The sequence below is a fragment of the Cavenderia fasciculata genome, assembly GCF_000203815.1.
Source record: "Cavenderia fasciculata unplaced genomic scaffold Scf_EJPB12P01AWP9W-5, whole genome shotgun sequence".
Taxonomy (NCBI): domain Eukaryota; phylum Evosea; class Eumycetozoa; order Acytosteliales; family Cavenderiaceae; genus Cavenderia; species Cavenderia fasciculata.
The window spans coordinates 447,517-465,617 of NW_004457703.1; the positions used below are offsets into that span (position 1 = coordinate 447,517).

The window sequence follows — 18,101 nt, forward strand, 5'->3', positions numbered from 1 at the left end:
ATATCTAAAGATAGAGAAAGATATAGATAGTAATGGGTAATGTTGTTAGTAGTAGTAGTTCACAAAAGAGTAATAATAGTAATAATGGATCATCATCATCATACGCATTTGATAAAGTACAATTAGATTTATCAACAAGAGTTGTTAATTCAAAGGTATTGGAAAAGGTTGAATGTAGTATTTGTGCAGATACTCTAAAAGAACCTTTACAATGTTTAGAAGGTCATTCTCATTGTAAGTAAAAGTAAACTAACAAGTACAACTTTAAATGTGAATGTGAATGATTAACCATTTTACATTATCGATCTCTTTTTCAAAGGTTCAACATGTTTTAGAGATTGGAGACAAAAACAAAATACATGTCCAACATGTAGATCAATATTACCAGAGAAACTATCGAGAAATAGATTTATAGAGGAATATATTAGAGATGTAGAGGTTCATTGTACCTATTATTTCAAATTAAATGTAAATACACAGTCTTGGGATAAAGATCCTTTTGATGGATGTCAATTTACAGGTACCGTAGATGAATGTGAAAAACATGAGACCCATCATTGTCTGCATCGACCTACGATTTGTGTTAAAAGTCAAAGTTTGGCAACTTGTGGTTGGATCAAGACAAAGGATATGGATTTACATTTAAATCAAAAATGTACTTATTCAACTATACCTTGTAAAGCATGTTCTTCTAAATTATTTGTTTTATATGTAAGGAAGGAAAAAAAGAAAAAGGAAAAGAAAGAAAGAAAGAAAGAAAGAAATATTTATTTATTTATTTATTTATTTATTTATTTATTTATTTATTTATTTATTTATTTATTTATTTATTTATTTATTTATTTATTTATTTAATTGTATTTATTTTTTTTAGAATCATTTAGAAACATGTCATAGATTTAATGTTAAATGTGAATATTGTAATGAATCAATGGAAAAGTGTCAATTGGATCAACATTTATCATCAATATGTCAAGAAAAATTAGAACAATGTCCATTGGGTCCAAAAATTTGTAATCAAATGGTAGCTAGATATAGTTTTTAAATTAATTATCATTTATAATATTAATACTTTCTTTTAAAAGATAAAAAGAAAAGATTTAGAAAAACATCAAACCAATTTTATGAAATTACATTATGAAATGTTATTAAAGAATTTTAAAGATCAACTTTGATTATTGATTGATCAAGACAAGACAAGAACTAGGCAAATATTTAAAAATCAATGAAACACCAACAAAATAGGTCGGTCTATTATTAAATTATATATAGATTTATTATTATTTGTTGTTTTCAAGAACGGATTAGGATTAGGGAAAGGGGAAGAAGAAGAAGGGATATAACCCAAAACTCTTTGTATATATGTACATGTATAAATAAAATTAATTAATTACAAAATTAAAAAGAGATATATTTGTTGAGGGAGGTAGAGAGGATCTCTATATGTGAATTTTACAATGAATGTACAAGATTGTTGTTGTTGTTGTTGTTGTTGTTATAATAATTGAAATGGTGGAGGTCTTTTAACATTTCCATTTAAATGTTGATTTGATAGTATTGATGTTATTGGAGTAGAGGGTACTTGTTGATCTTCAATCGATACTTTAACTTTCACTTTGAATTGTCCAAGAGGTTGACCATTCTCATCGAATAGAGGGATTGGATTAAATGTATTGTCTTGTAGCTGTGGTGGTTGGGTTGTACCATGCATGGGAGTCATGACAACATCACCGACAGATTGACCGATTGCAATGACATCGGGTGTACTATTAGCAGACATCGACTCTGGTTGTTGTAAAGGTGTCGTTATCATTGTCGATGATGTCATTGTAGGTTGTAGTACAGGTGATTGATATAATTGATCATATACTGATATCGACATTTGATGATATGGATTCTCACCATCTTCATTTGAAATCAAATGATTATGATGGTGATGGTGATGGTGACTGTGATGATTGTGTTGTCTTTGTCTAATCATTCTTGAAGTATACTTTCAATAATAATAATTAATAAATATAATATAATATATAAGTTAATTAATTAATGATGGTGATAGCACTCCTACGCTACACTCTACTCTCCTACTTTTAAAGAGAGAGTGAGTAAAATATCCCAATTGGGGTGTTTGTTCAACAACATTTCGATCCTACGAGTGGTGGTTAGCATCCAAGGGTTGGGGAAACACCCACGCAAAGTATTTTTCTTTGTCGGGGTCCGGATAAGTATCGTCATCCTCGGCAGTCATCAACTGCAATGATTGATTTAGAATCCCCCAACCTTGTCGACAGTAACTCAATTATTTATGTTCAGCTCTCAAATTATTATTATTTCTTTTAAATTAGTTTTGGTTGGTTGTTTTTTAATATAGTATTAAAAAAGACAAAAATTACTCTTCAGTAAAGAAGAGTAGGGAAAATTGTAGTTGGCAATCAGCATGCTTGAAGTATCGCTTGTCGGTCATTTACTTTTCTACAAGTCTTGCGCAAAGACATTTAATTCAAATGTCAAACTACTCTTATTTATACTCTTCTATTCAATATTATTTATCCTATTTTAATGGGATTCCGACTATTGTTAAATCTGGTAATACAACTACTTGAGAAAATTTAATTGATTTTCAACAATATTTTTTGATTATTGTTTTTTCCACAATTACTTCCTGTATGTTGTTTTTTTTTTTTAATTCCAAGGACAACATGATTAAACAAAGATTAATTAATCTTTTATTTTGAATAGATGGTGGTTGGTCGGTGATTCACTTTCTCTAATTATTAATAATAAAAGTTGTGTTTAGATGTGGTTGAATAATTGAACCTATGAGAGATACAGTTCATCTTATATCATACATAGAACTCTTTAAGTACTCTTTTGATTAATCAGGATAATATTTGAATAGTGTCGTTTATGATTGTTGTACAACAAACACAATCATAGCAAATCTGAAATAATTAGATTTAGTCATTTTTTTTTGGATTTGATTTTTTTTGCTATTTTTGGAGTGTAGCTATTTGAGGAACAAACACTGGGGGTTGGAAAATAACCACATCTGTGTTGGTAGGGGGGTATTTGTATGTGTTCACTAACCTCTAGTCTCTTAATATCACTTGATTGATCATCCATTCCAAATCTTGTTGATGATTTCGTATGTTGTCTCCTATTTGTTGGGTGTCGGTATAGATAGAAACTGGTTGCTTTTTTAGCATTTGATGATTATAGCGGGTGGTTGTATACAATCAAAAAATAGATTACACCTCCTCCTCCACGAGATAAAAATCAAACCAATAAAATGAAGAACAAGAAACCCTCTCTCTTTATAAACAACAAGACTAAACAGCCTTTATTTCATCATCATACCATACACATACATATCTTCAATCAAACACATTCATTAGATTGAAGAAATAAATAAATATTTTTATACAGATAATAATAATAATAATATATTCATATCTACTACAAAGTTCAAAAAAACTATAAATAAATAAATAAATAATAAAGAATGTCAACTGAATCGTAAGTACTATAGTATTAATATTCATCTTTGGGGTAGTTTAAATATTAATTAATATTTATACATTTATACTTTACGTTTAGAATTAGTTTTACTGCCTATGTTTTTGGAGACAAGGATGTTGGAAAGACAAAATTAGTACAAAAGAATGGTGATATTTCAAATACTATTCTTGGTGATAGTGTATCTAGAACAGTACAAGTAAATGAAAAGTCTATTAATATTCAAATTGTAAGAGGACAATCGAATGATTACAAAAAATAATAGATCCATCATAGTTAATAACATTTATATTTTAGTTTGAAAGATCAAGTAGATTAAGTTTATTTGGTATGGGACCAAATTATTATAAGGGAGCCAATGCTATTTTTGCTGTATTTGATTTAACCTATGCCAACTCTTACAATAGTGTTGTCAACACTTGGTTGCGTGAAATCAAAAAGTATTCATCTCCACACTCTACCTTTATCGTTATTGGTAACAAGAATGATCTTCCAAATCGTTTGGTTGATGATGAATCTGCCATCAGAGCCAAGATGAATGAACAAGGTATCAAACACTACTATGAAGTCAATGCTATCGATGGAAGTGGTCTCGATGAAATGTTTAATGCCATTGTCCCAGACCTACTCGAAAAGATGGATTCTTTTAATCGTGGTTCTTTAGACACCTCTTCAAATTCATCCTCAACCAACATGATCAAAGAAATCAATTCAAAACAACAATTAAAAAGAGAAAAAGAATTGGAAAAGAAAACTAGATTTTATTTCTTTTAACTCTATCAAACAAACAAATAATAATAATAATATAATAATAATAACTATATAACTATAATAATAATAATAATAATAATTACTAACCCCAACATTTAATCAATCAAACTAATAATAATAATATTAATAATAATAATAACTTCATACTTGATTTAATTAATCAATTTTTGCCATATATCCCATCCCCCCTCCTCCTTAATCACAATCACTCATCATAATAAATCATATATAATGATTTAGTTGTAAATAAAGTAAACTCCTTATTTATTAATTATAATACTTTAATCGTCATCTTGGTCATCATTATCTTGATCCATATCATCTTGATCTAGATCATCTTGATCCATATCATCTTGATCAACATCATCGTCATCTATATTATTACTTTGATCATTATCTTCATCATCTTGACCATCAAAATCTTCATCTTCACCATCATAGTCTTCATCTTCATCTTCATCATCATCATAAATATCATCTTGATCCAAAGGAGTATTCCAATTTGCTTCCAATTGTACATCTTCTACATTATCAAAATGAATGAGACGAGATGAGGATAGATCATCTAGATCTATTAATTGTGGATATTTGTCGTCATTGTAACCATCGTAATTTTCGTCAAAACTGTCTTGAACGAACATGTCGAATCGTTCCTTGTCCCATTTAGGTCCATATGGTAGGGAACTGCTTTTGTTCTTGGCTACTAGTTTTGCAAAGATGGCAGGGTTATCTCTTGCACTGTACAATAATGCTATTCCATTTTGACAGTGATGTTGATAGTATTCTTTGGTTGGAACTTGGTCGTCATGATTGTTGTTGTTGTTGTTGTTGTTGGGAGTTGTACCAAATCTTTCAATGATGATAGGGTCGTCTGTAAAGTGTGCAATGGAGAATCCACGCAACAAATATTTCAACAAACGTCGTTGATACATATTTCCACGGATCGAGTGACCAAATGGTGATGCAAAATTACATCTATAGTTGATAGCTTCCACACCTCTTTGCATTGTCCATACATTCTTTCCATCAAATGCAAAGCAACTTGCTTCAATGTCAACTCCCAACAACACATGTTCCACGTCGACAAATAGACAATCATTGATTTGAATGTGTCTGTTTGGATGGTGTTTGGAAAGAGTCAGGCAATTTCTAGTTGAACAGATTGATAGATTGTCCTGCTCGCCAATACAAGCAATCAATCGGTCAATACGATCCTTGTAATCTTGTGGTCCAAAGTTTGATCCATAAAAGCAAATGTCAATATCTGATTCTTCAAAACCAAGAGTTGAACCAATAAGCGACGCCGTCACAATACCACCAATAATAATAATATTTGACCAATCCATCTCCGGTTTGTTAAATATATTATTTGTGTTTTTGTGAAAGTTTTCAAGAAATGTTGCATGATTGACAATTGAAGGTTGTCCAACTGCCTTTGACGATGATACTGGTGAGATACTATCTGGTGATGCAAAGAAAACTCGGTCCATTGGAAGATCCTTTCTTTTAAATTGATCAAAACTTTGATAAACATTGATCAATAAATTATCTTCATTAAACATTGGATGAAATATTGATTGAGCACAATGATTAACATAAAATCTACGTAATGTATCATCTCTTTTAAACATTGATTTTATCCAATAATCCAATGGTATCAATTCATCAACCAGAGATGATGATGATGACGATGATTCCAACTCTTTTTTCAAATCTTGTAATATTTCAAATCCAACAGGTTTAAAATCATTTACACAACTCTTTATAAATTCTTGTATCAATATTTGTGGTAATAATAATATTGATTCAATTGTTTCTTTTCTTGATCTAAAATAATAACAAAATAAAACAAAGATAAAAATGAATTTAATAAATACTCTTTTCTATTTTTTTTAAAATAATATTTTAGATTTCTTTCATACATTAAATATTTCTCTTTTAAAACAGAGAATGCAATATCTTTAAGTGAAGGGATATTAAATGGTATTGGTGAATAATATTTTAAACTTGCATAGTATTCTGGTGATAGAGGTTCGAATGTTTTATCATGCCATTGTAAATAATCACGATTGGTGTATTGCTTAAAGATATCTAAAAAGCCTTGAATTGATAATTCATCCGATTTGTATTGGAATACCTCTTCTTTTCTAGTTTCAACAGTTGCCAAAACCTTTTGAACCACTCTAACAGAATTCATAACCGAGAACATTCGATTATCAGATTTTGATATTTGAATCATATGTAGTCTTCCTTCTCTATCATATCTTCCTAAAATGGTTTCATAATTTATATTATCACCACTTTTTGAAAATGATCTTGATTCTCTATTTGTTGATGCTATGAAAAATGGTTCTTCCTAAGAAACAAATAATAAAATAAATAAATTAATATATATTATATTATATATCTCTCTATCTCTATATACATACATTTGTTCTAATATATTGTCTAATGAAATTAAAACCTTTACCAGTTTTATCCAATTGTTTGATATTTGATAGATCCATTGAAGAGTAGCCGATCAAGTTGTCTTGTTGATTGAGATTATCTTGGAATTGATTGATCATTGGTATGAGGTGACCCATAGATAGTGAAGATGCAAAGTATTTTTCATCGTCCATGTGGTAGGTTGGTAATACTTTGGCCGGTAGAAATATGTGTTGACTACGATACACTTGTTTCTTTTCAGTGTCACTGGTCAGTCCTTGTAATAGACCACTCTCTACTAAGAGATCCATTGTTTTCTTGTTTGCTTTAGAGTCGTATGAAGAGGGACGATCAGCAGGTAGTTTAACTACTTTTGAATCCGAGCTGCTGGCTACTATAGTAGTCTCGACTTGTTGTTTAAGTAGACTATGTGCTTTGATAGATGCCAATCGATAGGTATCCCGTCTTTGAGTACATTGTTTGATTTGATCCTCTTGCATTGGGAATGTAATGACGAGGTCACCAGCAAAGCATACATTGTTGAAATCTTGTCTCCATGGGAAATGTATTTCTGTCAAGATTGGACGATTCGTCCATTCAAGTTGTCGAGGTTGACCTGGTGCAGATGGTTCAATCCACACCTTCTTTCTCATCACAACTCTATCTTGTTCTGGAATGACATATACCTCTGAATACCCATTTCCTTCTTCATATTCTTCTTTAAATTGTTTTAATAATCTTTCTATCCATGAAGGTTGTTTTGGTTTCATTTCATCTTCTTCGTCTGTCCATTCATCTTCATCATCATCATTTGAATCAATGATATATTCGATGGGTTCAGCTTCTTCTTCCATATCTTATATATTATAATATATAGTATAGTTGTTGTTTGATTATATATATCTATCTACAATGTATCTCTTTTTGTATAAACTATAGTTTCGAGACTACACTTCTCGCGAACATTTTGACTTTAAATTCTGCATAGTCATTTCTTGAAAATCCCCTTGGTTTTCACTTTCTTTTTTCTTCCTTCTTTCTTTCTTATCTTTGTTATGATGATCATCATACATGTATACAAAGATGCATCTGTCTATCTTTCTCTTCTTTATTATTAAAAGATGGGTATCATCGGGTTGATGATTGCTCAAAACAATAAGGATGATGATACTGAACCAATCAAACCGTATGTAGGAGATGTATGATTATAGAACCAAAAAAAGAAAAGATCGTAACTAATACATTTGTATTTATAGTTTAATAACAAAAGGTAACAATGTAAATGTAAATGTAAATGGATCATATGATCATTTTATTGAACACTGTAGAGACAATGGTGATAATGATGATGAATCAAAGTTGATTAAAATATTTGATGATAAAGATGGAATGAATAGAATCAATAGGATACAAAATAATAATAATGCTGACTTTCAACAACCTTGTAAAAGAATGGTTACATCTATTAAAAGGTTTAGAATGGTATTGGATATGTATACAAATGATGGTGTATTGGATCGATTGACATTGGGTCGAGTGGGACAAGGACAAAGTGCTACGGCATTGGTGGTTGGTGGAAATGCTGTCTCTTCAAGTCTACAATTGCATTATGAAAATATTGGAGATACGTATCTGTCGCATTGTGCCACTCTTGGTGCCATTGCATCGTTGCCAAAGAATATACAATCTCGAATCCTCCACCACTGCTACACCAATCAAAAGACGGATCGTAAAGGGATGCTCTATGAAACACACCAACTATTCTTTCGTGGCACATCGTATTACCAAGACCAAGAGGATCGGCTAAAAAAAGGAATCCAAGAACTTGTCAAGACCCAACAATCAGGTGAATGGATAAGTGAACGTGAAAAGAGTGATATTCACGATTATTACAACCAAAGCTGTGATAATAGATCTCGAACTAGTTATATGTATAATGTGTATGGATATACACAAGACAATCGAATGGGTAATGCATATACTGTAACCGAGTTGTACCTAATTGGAACGGATCAAATAGAATTGGACAAAAGAGTTGGTCAAACTGTTCAAGAGATTAGTATAGCATTTAGAAACACCCCATACCACGTTGTATACACGTCGTATAGTTTTCTATTTATTCCAAGGTATCCATACCGTCCTGTAGAGTTGATATTTGGTGCCAAATCCAAATATGACAGTGTTGAAAGACTGCTACAGACTCAAATGAAAGTAGATAGTTGCTGCTTTGTGTATGACGGGAGTAATGTATATACTCTTGCACGTGGTATACGGTCATTTATGACAGCTACCAATATTATATTATCTGGTCGTTCTCAAAATCATAGAGTTGGTGTTGAACTTGAAAATCAACGACACTATGGTTTCGCCACTCAATGCATAGATGATACAACATGTAGTAGTATAGAGCGTGTAAATTGGAAGAGTGTTCCATTTTTCAGTGCATATCCTTTGGATGCCATCCAACCACCACCATCACAATACGATGAAAACAATAGTTTTTACATTCGTTACTGTGCATTTCAACAACTCGACTATTTTTGGGCATCAGAGGCCCAATCAACTAAGCATCTTCAACGTCTACTTGTCCCGTTCTATTCTTCATTTTTGTCAACTACGCCACACATGGGATTGACTGAATTCTTTAATCAACATTATTATCGTCAACATTTATTGGTCAACTTGTCAACAACAATCAACAGTCAACAACATGATGATTGTAAAAGATCATCGCTGATTTCAATCATTTCATCAACCTATGAAAAGAATCAAGAAAAGACAGTACTGATAACCAATGCAAGTAAGAGACCTGGGTATCAGGTAGCATGTCAGTTACTAGACCTCGGATTTAAAGTGATGGTCATGACAAGATTCCCATACCTCACAACCAAACAATTCTACCAACACGACAATTACCAACAATGGAAAAAGGATAATTTACAAATCATAGTTTGTAATGTATTTGATCCAACGAGTGTACAACAATTTGTTGATCATCTACAAATTGAAAGCATTCAAACGATTGATATTCTAATAGATTGTACAACCTTTGAAAGATTATTTATCAAACATAAACTACATCGACAACAACAATCAATCAACTACAACTCTATTAATAATGATAATAATAATCCCTATATTGAATTGATGAAACTTGATGAATTTTATTTCACCGAGACAAAAGATCAATTAGATATACATATATGTGTTCCCTCCTCCTCCTCCTCCTCCTCCCCTTCATTAGAATATTTTCAATATATTCAAACGACAACCGACTCCTCCCAACAACTAGATGATATTTTCAAAGAACACTCAAACGAAAAATATAGTCACTTTTACAATAATTGGAGTAAATCTAAAACTTACCTACTCCAACAAAAAATGGATCATAGTCATTCTATTTCAATCCTTTTAGAGTTGATAAAGAAGAATAATAATAATAATAACAATAACAAATCATATTATATTAAATTTTTGTCACCATATACACCATTTATTTATCAACCTGAGGAATGTAATAATAATCAAATACAAACTATCAATATTTCCCTTCAAAGAGAATATTCTCCCCAAGATTCTCGACAAGGACAACAAACTATAACAAAACCTGAAATATTCCATGATGACCAAGACTATATCAAACGACAACCATCGACCAAACAAAAAAGTATAACTACCGATACCAATTTATTAGTCATTGCAATTTTAGAAAATGAAATTATTAAATATATATCCAAGGATTTAAATGTTTATCTTTAAAGATAATAATAATAATAAATAAGGAAAAAAAAGAAAATTAAAAAAAATAAAACTTGCCAAAAAAAAAAAAAAAAAATTAATTAATTTGAGGGGTGGAAGTGGTGTATGAAGGGGGAAAAACATGAACTCGATCATTCATTATATAATAACTATATCTCCTTCTTCTTCATTCATTACTTGTATATCTATCTACATTTACCCTATCATTCTGTTGTTAATAATTTGTAATGATACAACTAATAGTAGTAGTAGTAGTTTTAAATTAATATCATCATTTATCAGCAGCAGCAACAAGAACAACAACAGATATATCTGAAACACAACAACAACAAGAACACCTAATATTTAGTTAAAAAAATATGTCATTATTTAAATCATCTTCCTCTAATAAAGAGGAGATAAAGATTCAATTTAATATACGTATAAACAAGATTGAAGGTTTACCAAAAGCAACGGCCAACTGGATATGGGTGTCTTGGAAAAGAGGTAAAAAGATTGACAACCAAGGAGACTCTAGAAGAGTCGTTTCAAAGGATGGTGTTGCCACATTCGATCAACCATTTAGTCTACAGGCATCACTACTCAAAGATAAAAAGGGTCAGTTCCAACCTAAAAAGATAAAGTTTACCATCACCGAAGAAAAGGAAAAGGAAAAGGACAAGTCTGGTAAAAAGTTTGCAACTACTATTGGTAGCGTTGAAGTTGATCTTGCTCATTATGCAGAGGCAAAGACTGAAAGATCAAGAACTTTCCCTATAAGTGATAAATCAAAAGTTTCTACTTCTTTATCTGTATGTCTCTAAAACAAACAAACAAACTAAACAAGATAGATTATAAACTAATGTTTTTTTTTTGTTCTTTTTAGTTATCATTTCAATCACAATTATTAAAGATTAATGGTAAATCTATAATGAAAGCAGAGAATGATATGCAAAAGGAGATTTATAGTACAATGGGTAAACAAAAGGTGAATGTAGATGGTGAGGAATACTTTTTGGGAACGGATCATAGTACTAGTGAACCTGATGAAACTGATTTTGCTCCGACAAGCGAGGATCATGATCCTGCAGACGACGATGAAGAGGATATTAGTTTTGAAGATGATCATCCTCCTCCTCTTGGATCAGTGTCTAGTGGATCACTTTCGAGAAAAGATTCAAATCTTTCAAACTCTTCATCTGCTAGTGCTGGTGAACAACACCATCCAACCCCTACAAGAGGTGAGTCATTGTTGACTGGACTTAAAAAGGTTTCAGAAACACCATCATCATCATCTCCATCCATCTCTACACATTCACCTGCTGTATCTGTATCAACACCAACTACTACGACCACAACTACAACGACTACTTCAACACCAACCTCTTCACTTGCACCACCAACTCCAACACCAGTAAAAGAATTATCATCAAATAATCTATTAAAAAAAGATGAAAGTAGTTCTGAAAAGTTGAAAAAGTACAAGAAAAAGATAAAGTCTTTGCAAACAGACTTGGATAAATCACGTTCTCAAATCACTACACTCTCAAAAGAGCGTGACGACATGTTTGGTGAGATGGAAAAGATAAAGGAGCGTAGCAAGAGTGTTGGCGCAGGAACCATTGCACAGTTTGCGGGCGAGGTGGAAGCACTCAAGGATCAGGTGACCAAACTCACCAAAGAGAAAAATGAAACGAGTGAACACCTCTACATGGAACGTAACCAAAATATCAAGAGTATGAACGACGTGACTCAACTCCAAAACCAAATCATTACACTCAATGCAAACAGTGAACGTCATCAACAAGAAAAGACAGAACTCGAGAAACAACTCCGTGAAAAGGTGAGTCAGCCAGCAAACAACGATGTGACTGCCGAAACATTGGCATTGCAAGAGGCTGCACTCGAACAAGCACAAGCCGATCAACAAAGACTACAGGAAGAGTTGGCACAGGCCAGAACCGCCCAACAACAGGCACAAGACGAGTCACGTAGAACCTACTTGCAATTGGAAGAGGAGCGTCTCAAGTGCAACGGCATTGAGGGTACCAACGGACGTATCGAGCAAGACAATAAGAACCTTCGTGACCAAATCCAACATTTGGAGAAATCGCTGGTTGCCAACTCTGACGAGATGGATCGTTTCAATGTGCAAGAGGCCGAACTCAACAATGCACGTGATAAACTAAAACTCTATGATAGTCGCGAGATTGAGTTTCAAGAAAAGATCGAGACGCTCACCAATCAACTCAAAGATGCTTCAAGTGCTCAAGAACAACTAGACCAACAATCTAAACGTATTAAAGATTTGGAAAAGGAAATTGAAGCCATGACTGCAAAGGAAATTGAAAGTCGTAATGCAATTGATAAAATGGAAAATGATTATCTTGAAAAGGTTAGAGATTTGGAATCTAAATTAAATCAAAATGAAAAGGATGGTGAAAAGGATCAAGGTGATGATGAAAAAGATCAAGAGATTGAAAAATTAAAAGAACAATTGGAAATTCAAAAAAAAGAGTCTAGTAGAATTACAAAAGATTATGAAGACAAGATCATTGAATTGGAAAGAGATTTGGGTGAAACATTGAGTCAAGAACGTGATAAACTCAAACAAAAAGATGTAGAATTAAAAGATATGGAAGATAGAATTGTTGAATTCCAAGTTGAATTGCGTCAAAAAGAAGAAAAATTGGTACAACAACAAGAAGAATTGGAACAAAAACAACAAGAATTGGAAAAACAACAATCCGAACAACAATCTGAAGAACATTCCAAATCAAATGAATCAGAAGAACTTGAAAATTTCAAGAATCAATTAGAAGTTGCAAAGAGAGAACTTGAAGTTGCAAAGAAACAATTTGAAGATGATCAACAACAAATCAAGATTGTTTCCTCTCAATTGACCAATGAAAAGACACGTGCATCAGAGGCTGAAAGAAAGGCTGAAGAATTAAAGGATCGTATAAATGATGTTTCTCGTGACGTCACTGAACGTGATCAACGTATTGTAGAGTTGACTCGTGAAATTGAACGTGGACAAAATGCAACATCAGTCTTGGCAATTACCGAAGAAGAGTTGGGTGAACTTCGCAACAAACTCCAACTACTCGAAGAAAAGCAAACTAAAAACAAAGAGAAAAAGGATACTTACAAGACAAAGATTGCAAAGTTGAAAGAAACCATTGAAGAGTTGCAAGAAGAAAAGGAGGAAAACGGACAAAAGGAAAAGGATTCAGATGACCAAGTCGATGCAAAACTAGAGTATACTATAAAGGAATTGGCCATCTACAAGGAAGAAGCACAAAGTTACAAGGATCAATTGGAAGATTACAAGCAAGACACCAACAAGAAATCAAATACTATTGGTGAATACCAAAAATTAATGAACGATCTCCAAAAAGAAGTCGATCAACTAAACGGACAAAAGGAAAAACTTTCAGAACAATTACTAGAAGCTACTGAAACTATTGGTTCTCTCAAAGATGAACTACAAGAATCTGAATCTGCCAATGAACGCCAAAACAACAAGAACAACAATGACAGTAGTGATGAAGAAAGTACAGATGTATTACGTGAAAAGATTGACAAGTACAAGGAAAAGATTAGAGATTTGAAAGAAGAATTGGAACAAAAGGAAGATGAAATGGCAGAAGAAAAGGTTAAATTTGAAGAGACTGTTGCTACTTTGGAATCACAAATTGCTGCTGCCGCTACGACAACCGTTGCAGCCGTCGCCTCTAATGTCATAACAATGGACAAGGAAAAAGAAACAAACATGTTGGAAGAGATTGATAATCTTAGACAACATGTAAAGGTACTTAAAATTGAACGTGATGGAGAAAGACAAAGTAACATCCAATTGGCCGAACAAGTTAATGTCATTGGTACCAAATACAATGACCTTGTAAAGGAATCTGAACAATTAAAAGAAAAATTGGAAAATCCTCAACCAACCACCTCCTCTATCACTTCACCAAAGGCAGATTCAAGTGAACTTAAAAAAGAATTGGAACAATACAAGGCCATTGAATCATGTGTCTATTGGCCAGACTTGGAATTTGATAGAAATAATGTACCTTTCTGTGGTAGTACCATTTGGACAATGATCATGTCAAATGGTGGTCTATCTAAATTATCAAATCATGTATTCTTATCAAAAATTATTAGTGCCATTGAAAAATCTTATCTTGTAAGTTAAACAAAAGTAAAAAGTTAATTTAACTCATTATTAATTATTATTTTTTTTCTATTTTTTTTAGAGATCAGGAGATGATTGTAAACTTATTTGTTATTGGTTCTCTACAGTTGTTCATTTACTTCACAAGATTCATCAAAATGCTCTTGTTCCAAAATCAGCAGATCCAATTCTATCTGGTGTTGAAATTAATCAAGATTCATTTATTAATCCAGCTCCTGAATTTGGTGGTAGTTTTATTAGAGACCTTCAATTATTAAATTTAAATATTTATGGAAAATTAATTTCAATTATTGAATCGGTAAGACAAAAAAAACAAAGAAATTAAAAAGTATTAAATATACTAATTTACTTGTTTCTTTTTTTTTTTTTACTTTAAAGAAATTAGAAAAAGTTTTAATACCAGCTATATTCACAAGTCAAGATTCATTATTCGAGACAAAGGGATCAAAGACTTCTCCAGGCAATGCTTCCTCTATACAAAAACATCAACACCATAATAGCAATGGCGGAAATGCTCAATATTCAATGAATAACATTTTAATCATTTTAGATTCCATTCTTTACTTTTTGGATGAAGGTAAAGTTTGCCAATTATTATCAAATCAATTATTAAAGTAAGTAAAAGAAAAAGAAAAAGAAAAAGAATTATTATGTTTCTTCAATTTATTAATCTATTTCTTTTTTTTTTTTTTGTTTTTAGTCAAACATTTTATTTTATGAATTGTCAAATTACCAATCACTTTTTAAGTAATCCAAGAGTATGTAGAGCAACAGTAGCATTTACAGTAAAGATGAGTATTTCACGTCTAAAAGAATGGTGTTCACAAACCATTTTCAAGAATGCTTGTGATCAATTGGATTCTTCATTGGAAGTTGCCAATCTGTTTGTTGTTGACAAATCGGTTGTGGTTGACGTTGAAGGTATCAAATCGATTTTCCAAAAACTCAACCTATTGCAAATCAAACGTCTCTTGGAATCATGGAGACCTGATGAACTATCACCAGACCCTCTTCCAAATTCACTTCAACACGCTATGGATTTGAATTGGAGACAATCATCTCAAGAAATGTCATCCTATACTCTATTAATCGATCCAACCATTAAATTACCAACATCAATCGAATTATAAATCAATAAATCAATAAAACGTCAAATAATAATCAATCAAAAAAAAGTAATACATAAAGAAATCTTTTTTTAAATTTTAAATTATTAATTATTTTTTTAGTTTTTGTTTTTGAAAAAAATGATAAAAAAAAAAGATTGTACAAAATAAGTATCGTTAACGTAATGGTTGTTGTTGTTGTTGGTACGTAAAAGGAAACGGTATTGTAATAATAATATAATTGTAATAATAATAGTTTTAATATTATCGAATGATTGGTGATGGTGTTGGTGTTGTTGTAATTGTTGAAGAGATGGAATGTATTTGTGGAAAGTGATAAAAAATAATGACAAGAGTAGAGTTGATTCAATTTAGTTGGCAGCCTTAACTCTTTCTTCACGTTCTTCCCAGTACTTTCCATTAAATTGCCACCTGTAGTTAAACTTGGCGTCATCGACCTTTTTAAAGTATTTAGTTTCCCATTCTTGGCCAGAAGCAACTCTATTTCTCTTGTCTTCTCTTTGCTTTTCTTCCAAAGCGTGCTTTTGCTTGCTGGCAGTATCAAGATCACCTGCTTCCAAAGCTCTTCTATCGGTACGAAGTCTACTATCAGTACTTGGTAAAATCTTTTCATATTCTGGTGTTAATCCTAAAGAAAGAAAATTAAAAATTAAAAAAATATATTAGTTTTTTTCTTTTCTTTTCTTTTTTTTTCTTTTCTATTTCTATTTCTTACCAGTAACATTTTCAACAACCCATTTTGGAAGATTAAATGGATGATTAATGACTTCCTTTGAAGCTTCCCAAAGAATGGTAGCATTTGGAGCGTTTTGTCCGTTGCTAAGAACCTCGTACATCTTGAGGCTTTCGTTCCACTTGCCTTCCAATCTGTATCTGACTTCGTCTTCACTGTCGAGGAGTTCACCAGTGACAACATAACGACCGGCACCCAACCAACCAGACTTGGCGAATTTGAGGACACACTTGTCTCCAGTGGTGTGGTTCTCAATGATCAAATCTCCATAATGATCCAACCAAATACCACCAATAATAATGTTTTGGCAACAGGTGACTAAATGTCCCCATGTAATGTGATGACCATTCTTGTTGATGATAAAGTGATTAATACCATCGATTTCAACTTCAGAAGAGTTTCCATAAAACTTTGATTTCAATAATGTTTCCAATTGAAGTGTGTATTCATCAGCAATAGTTTCACTAACACCAATTGCTAAATTAAAAATAAATATATAAAAAATAGAAATAATAAAGTTAATATACATAGATTATATATATAAATAGATATTGAATTTCAATTATTATTTAAATTTACATACGTGGATGATGAGAAACTTGTTCAGCAATAAACTTCATACCATCTTTGACAACTTCAAATGTTTCACCAAGAATTGGGTTGAATGGTTTCTCTATTAAATAAAAAAAAAACAAATGATTAGTGATTATTGTATTATTATTATTATTATTACAATTGATTAAGTCTATTCTTACTAGTTCTAACAGCGGTACTGTAAAGACCACAATTGAAAGCAGCCAAATAGGCAAGAGCGTGGTATGGGCTATCGGCTTCAGCAGCCTTCTTTAAGAGATGGTTGTATTGGAGTGGCTCTGACATGACTTGGAGAAAAGACATTGGTTCAAAGACCCAAACTGGGAGAGAGATCAATGAAGTGATATCCTTGCCCATGTATGATGATAATTGCTTGAGGAGACCCTTTCTTTGTTCGTTATCTTCTGGGTTGGTTTGCTTATTGTCTCCACTCTCTTCTACCTTGAGACTATTGTCTCCTTCTTGTGGTGTAGAACCACCAAGATTCTTGATATAATTTAAAGCACCTGAAAACATTCTTCTTTCTATCTTGTTGTTTTAAATAATAAATATATCTTTAATCTGTTATTATTATTATTATTATTATTATTATTAGGTAATAGTCGTAGTAGTAGTAGGTAAAGTAATATTATAATTAATTAATTAATATGTTATAAAAAAAGTAATATAAAATGTTTAAAAAAGAAGGAGAGAGTGTGAAAAGGAGACCGTTTGGGATGTGAGGTGAGTCTGTTGATGTTTTTCGTTAAATTAATTAAATATTTACAATTTTTATCTTTTTTATGTTCTTATCCGAGACCAACTAACTAAATTGTCTTGTTTGTCTTGTTGTTTGTTATGTTATTCTTTTGAATCGACGCTTTAGGGGAATATCGTATATAGTAATACAGAGTAGGATGGTGTAGCGTAGTGAGCGTGCTGTTCTAATCTACCTTAGTTTGAAATTGCAAAAAAAAAAAAAAACAAAAGGGTATGTGGCACCCAGGTTCTAAGGGTC

At 31.9% G+C, this 18,101-nt stretch overlaps 7 protein-coding genes across 7 annotated transcripts; 4 read left to right on the plus strand and 3 right to left on the minus strand.

Annotated features, from left to right (window-relative positions):
- Positions 1 to 32: 32 nt before the first annotated feature.
- Positions 33 to 1,045, plus strand: DFA_06775 (TRAF-type zinc finger-containing protein; the record flags this gene model as incomplete). The annotated part of the gene is made up of 3 exons (XM_004366092.1): positions 33 to 234; positions 320 to 711; positions 875 to 1,045. 3 exons carry the CDS (start codon positions 33 to 35, stop codon positions 1,043 to 1,045), a joined length of 765 nt encoding a protein of 254 aa, XP_004366149.1.
- A 450-nt stretch (positions 1,046 to 1,495) lies between these two features.
- DFA_06776 (uncharacterized protein) lies at positions 1,496 to 3,123 on the minus strand (the record flags this gene model as incomplete). The annotated part of the gene is made up of 2 exons (XM_004366093.1): positions 1,496 to 1,993; positions 3,088 to 3,123. 2 exons carry the CDS (start codon positions 3,121 to 3,123, stop codon positions 1,496 to 1,498), a joined length of 534 nt encoding a protein of 177 aa, XP_004366150.1.
- Positions 3,124 to 3,502: 379 nt separating this feature from the next.
- Positions 3,503 to 4,290, plus strand: rabL (GTP binding protein RARE7L; the record flags this gene model as incomplete). The annotated part of the gene is made up of 3 exons (XM_004366094.1): positions 3,503 to 3,516; positions 3,598 to 3,745; positions 3,814 to 4,290. 3 exons carry the CDS (start codon positions 3,503 to 3,505, stop codon positions 4,288 to 4,290), a joined length of 639 nt encoding a protein of 212 aa, XP_004366151.1.
- Positions 4,291 to 4,568: 278 nt separating this feature from the next.
- On the minus strand, positions 4,569 to 7,568 carry DFA_06778 (uncharacterized protein; the record flags this gene model as incomplete). The annotated part of the gene is made up of 3 exons (XM_004366095.1): positions 4,569 to 6,114; positions 6,210 to 6,643; positions 6,717 to 7,568. The coding sequence occupies 3 exons, from the start codon at positions 7,566 to 7,568 to the stop codon at positions 4,569 to 4,571; spliced, it is 2,832 nt and encodes a 943-aa protein (XP_004366152.1).
- A 267-nt stretch (positions 7,569 to 7,835) lies between these two features.
- On the plus strand, positions 7,836 to 10,473 carry DFA_06779 (uncharacterized protein; the record flags this gene model as incomplete). Its single annotated transcript, XM_004366096.1, has 2 exons — positions 7,836 to 7,900; positions 7,971 to 10,473. The coding sequence occupies 2 exons, from the start codon at positions 7,836 to 7,838 to the stop codon at positions 10,471 to 10,473; spliced, it is 2,568 nt and encodes an 855-aa protein (XP_004366153.1).
- A 359-nt stretch (positions 10,474 to 10,832) lies between these two features.
- On the plus strand, positions 10,833 to 15,780 carry DFA_06780 (uncharacterized protein; the record flags this gene model as incomplete). Its single annotated transcript, XM_004366097.1, has 5 exons — positions 10,833 to 11,264; positions 11,339 to 14,641; positions 14,712 to 14,948; positions 15,029 to 15,264; positions 15,351 to 15,780. 5 exons carry the CDS (start codon positions 10,833 to 10,835, stop codon positions 15,778 to 15,780), a joined length of 4,638 nt encoding a protein of 1,545 aa, XP_004366154.1.
- Positions 15,781 to 16,127: 347 nt separating this feature from the next.
- Positions 16,128 to 17,620, minus strand: osbH (oxysterol binding family protein; the record flags this gene model as incomplete). The annotated part of the gene is made up of 4 exons (XM_004366098.1): positions 16,128 to 16,405; positions 16,493 to 16,987; positions 17,094 to 17,183; positions 17,266 to 17,620. 4 exons carry the CDS (start codon positions 17,618 to 17,620, stop codon positions 16,128 to 16,130), a joined length of 1,218 nt encoding a protein of 405 aa, XP_004366155.1.
- Positions 17,621 to 18,101: the final 481 nt, after the last annotated feature.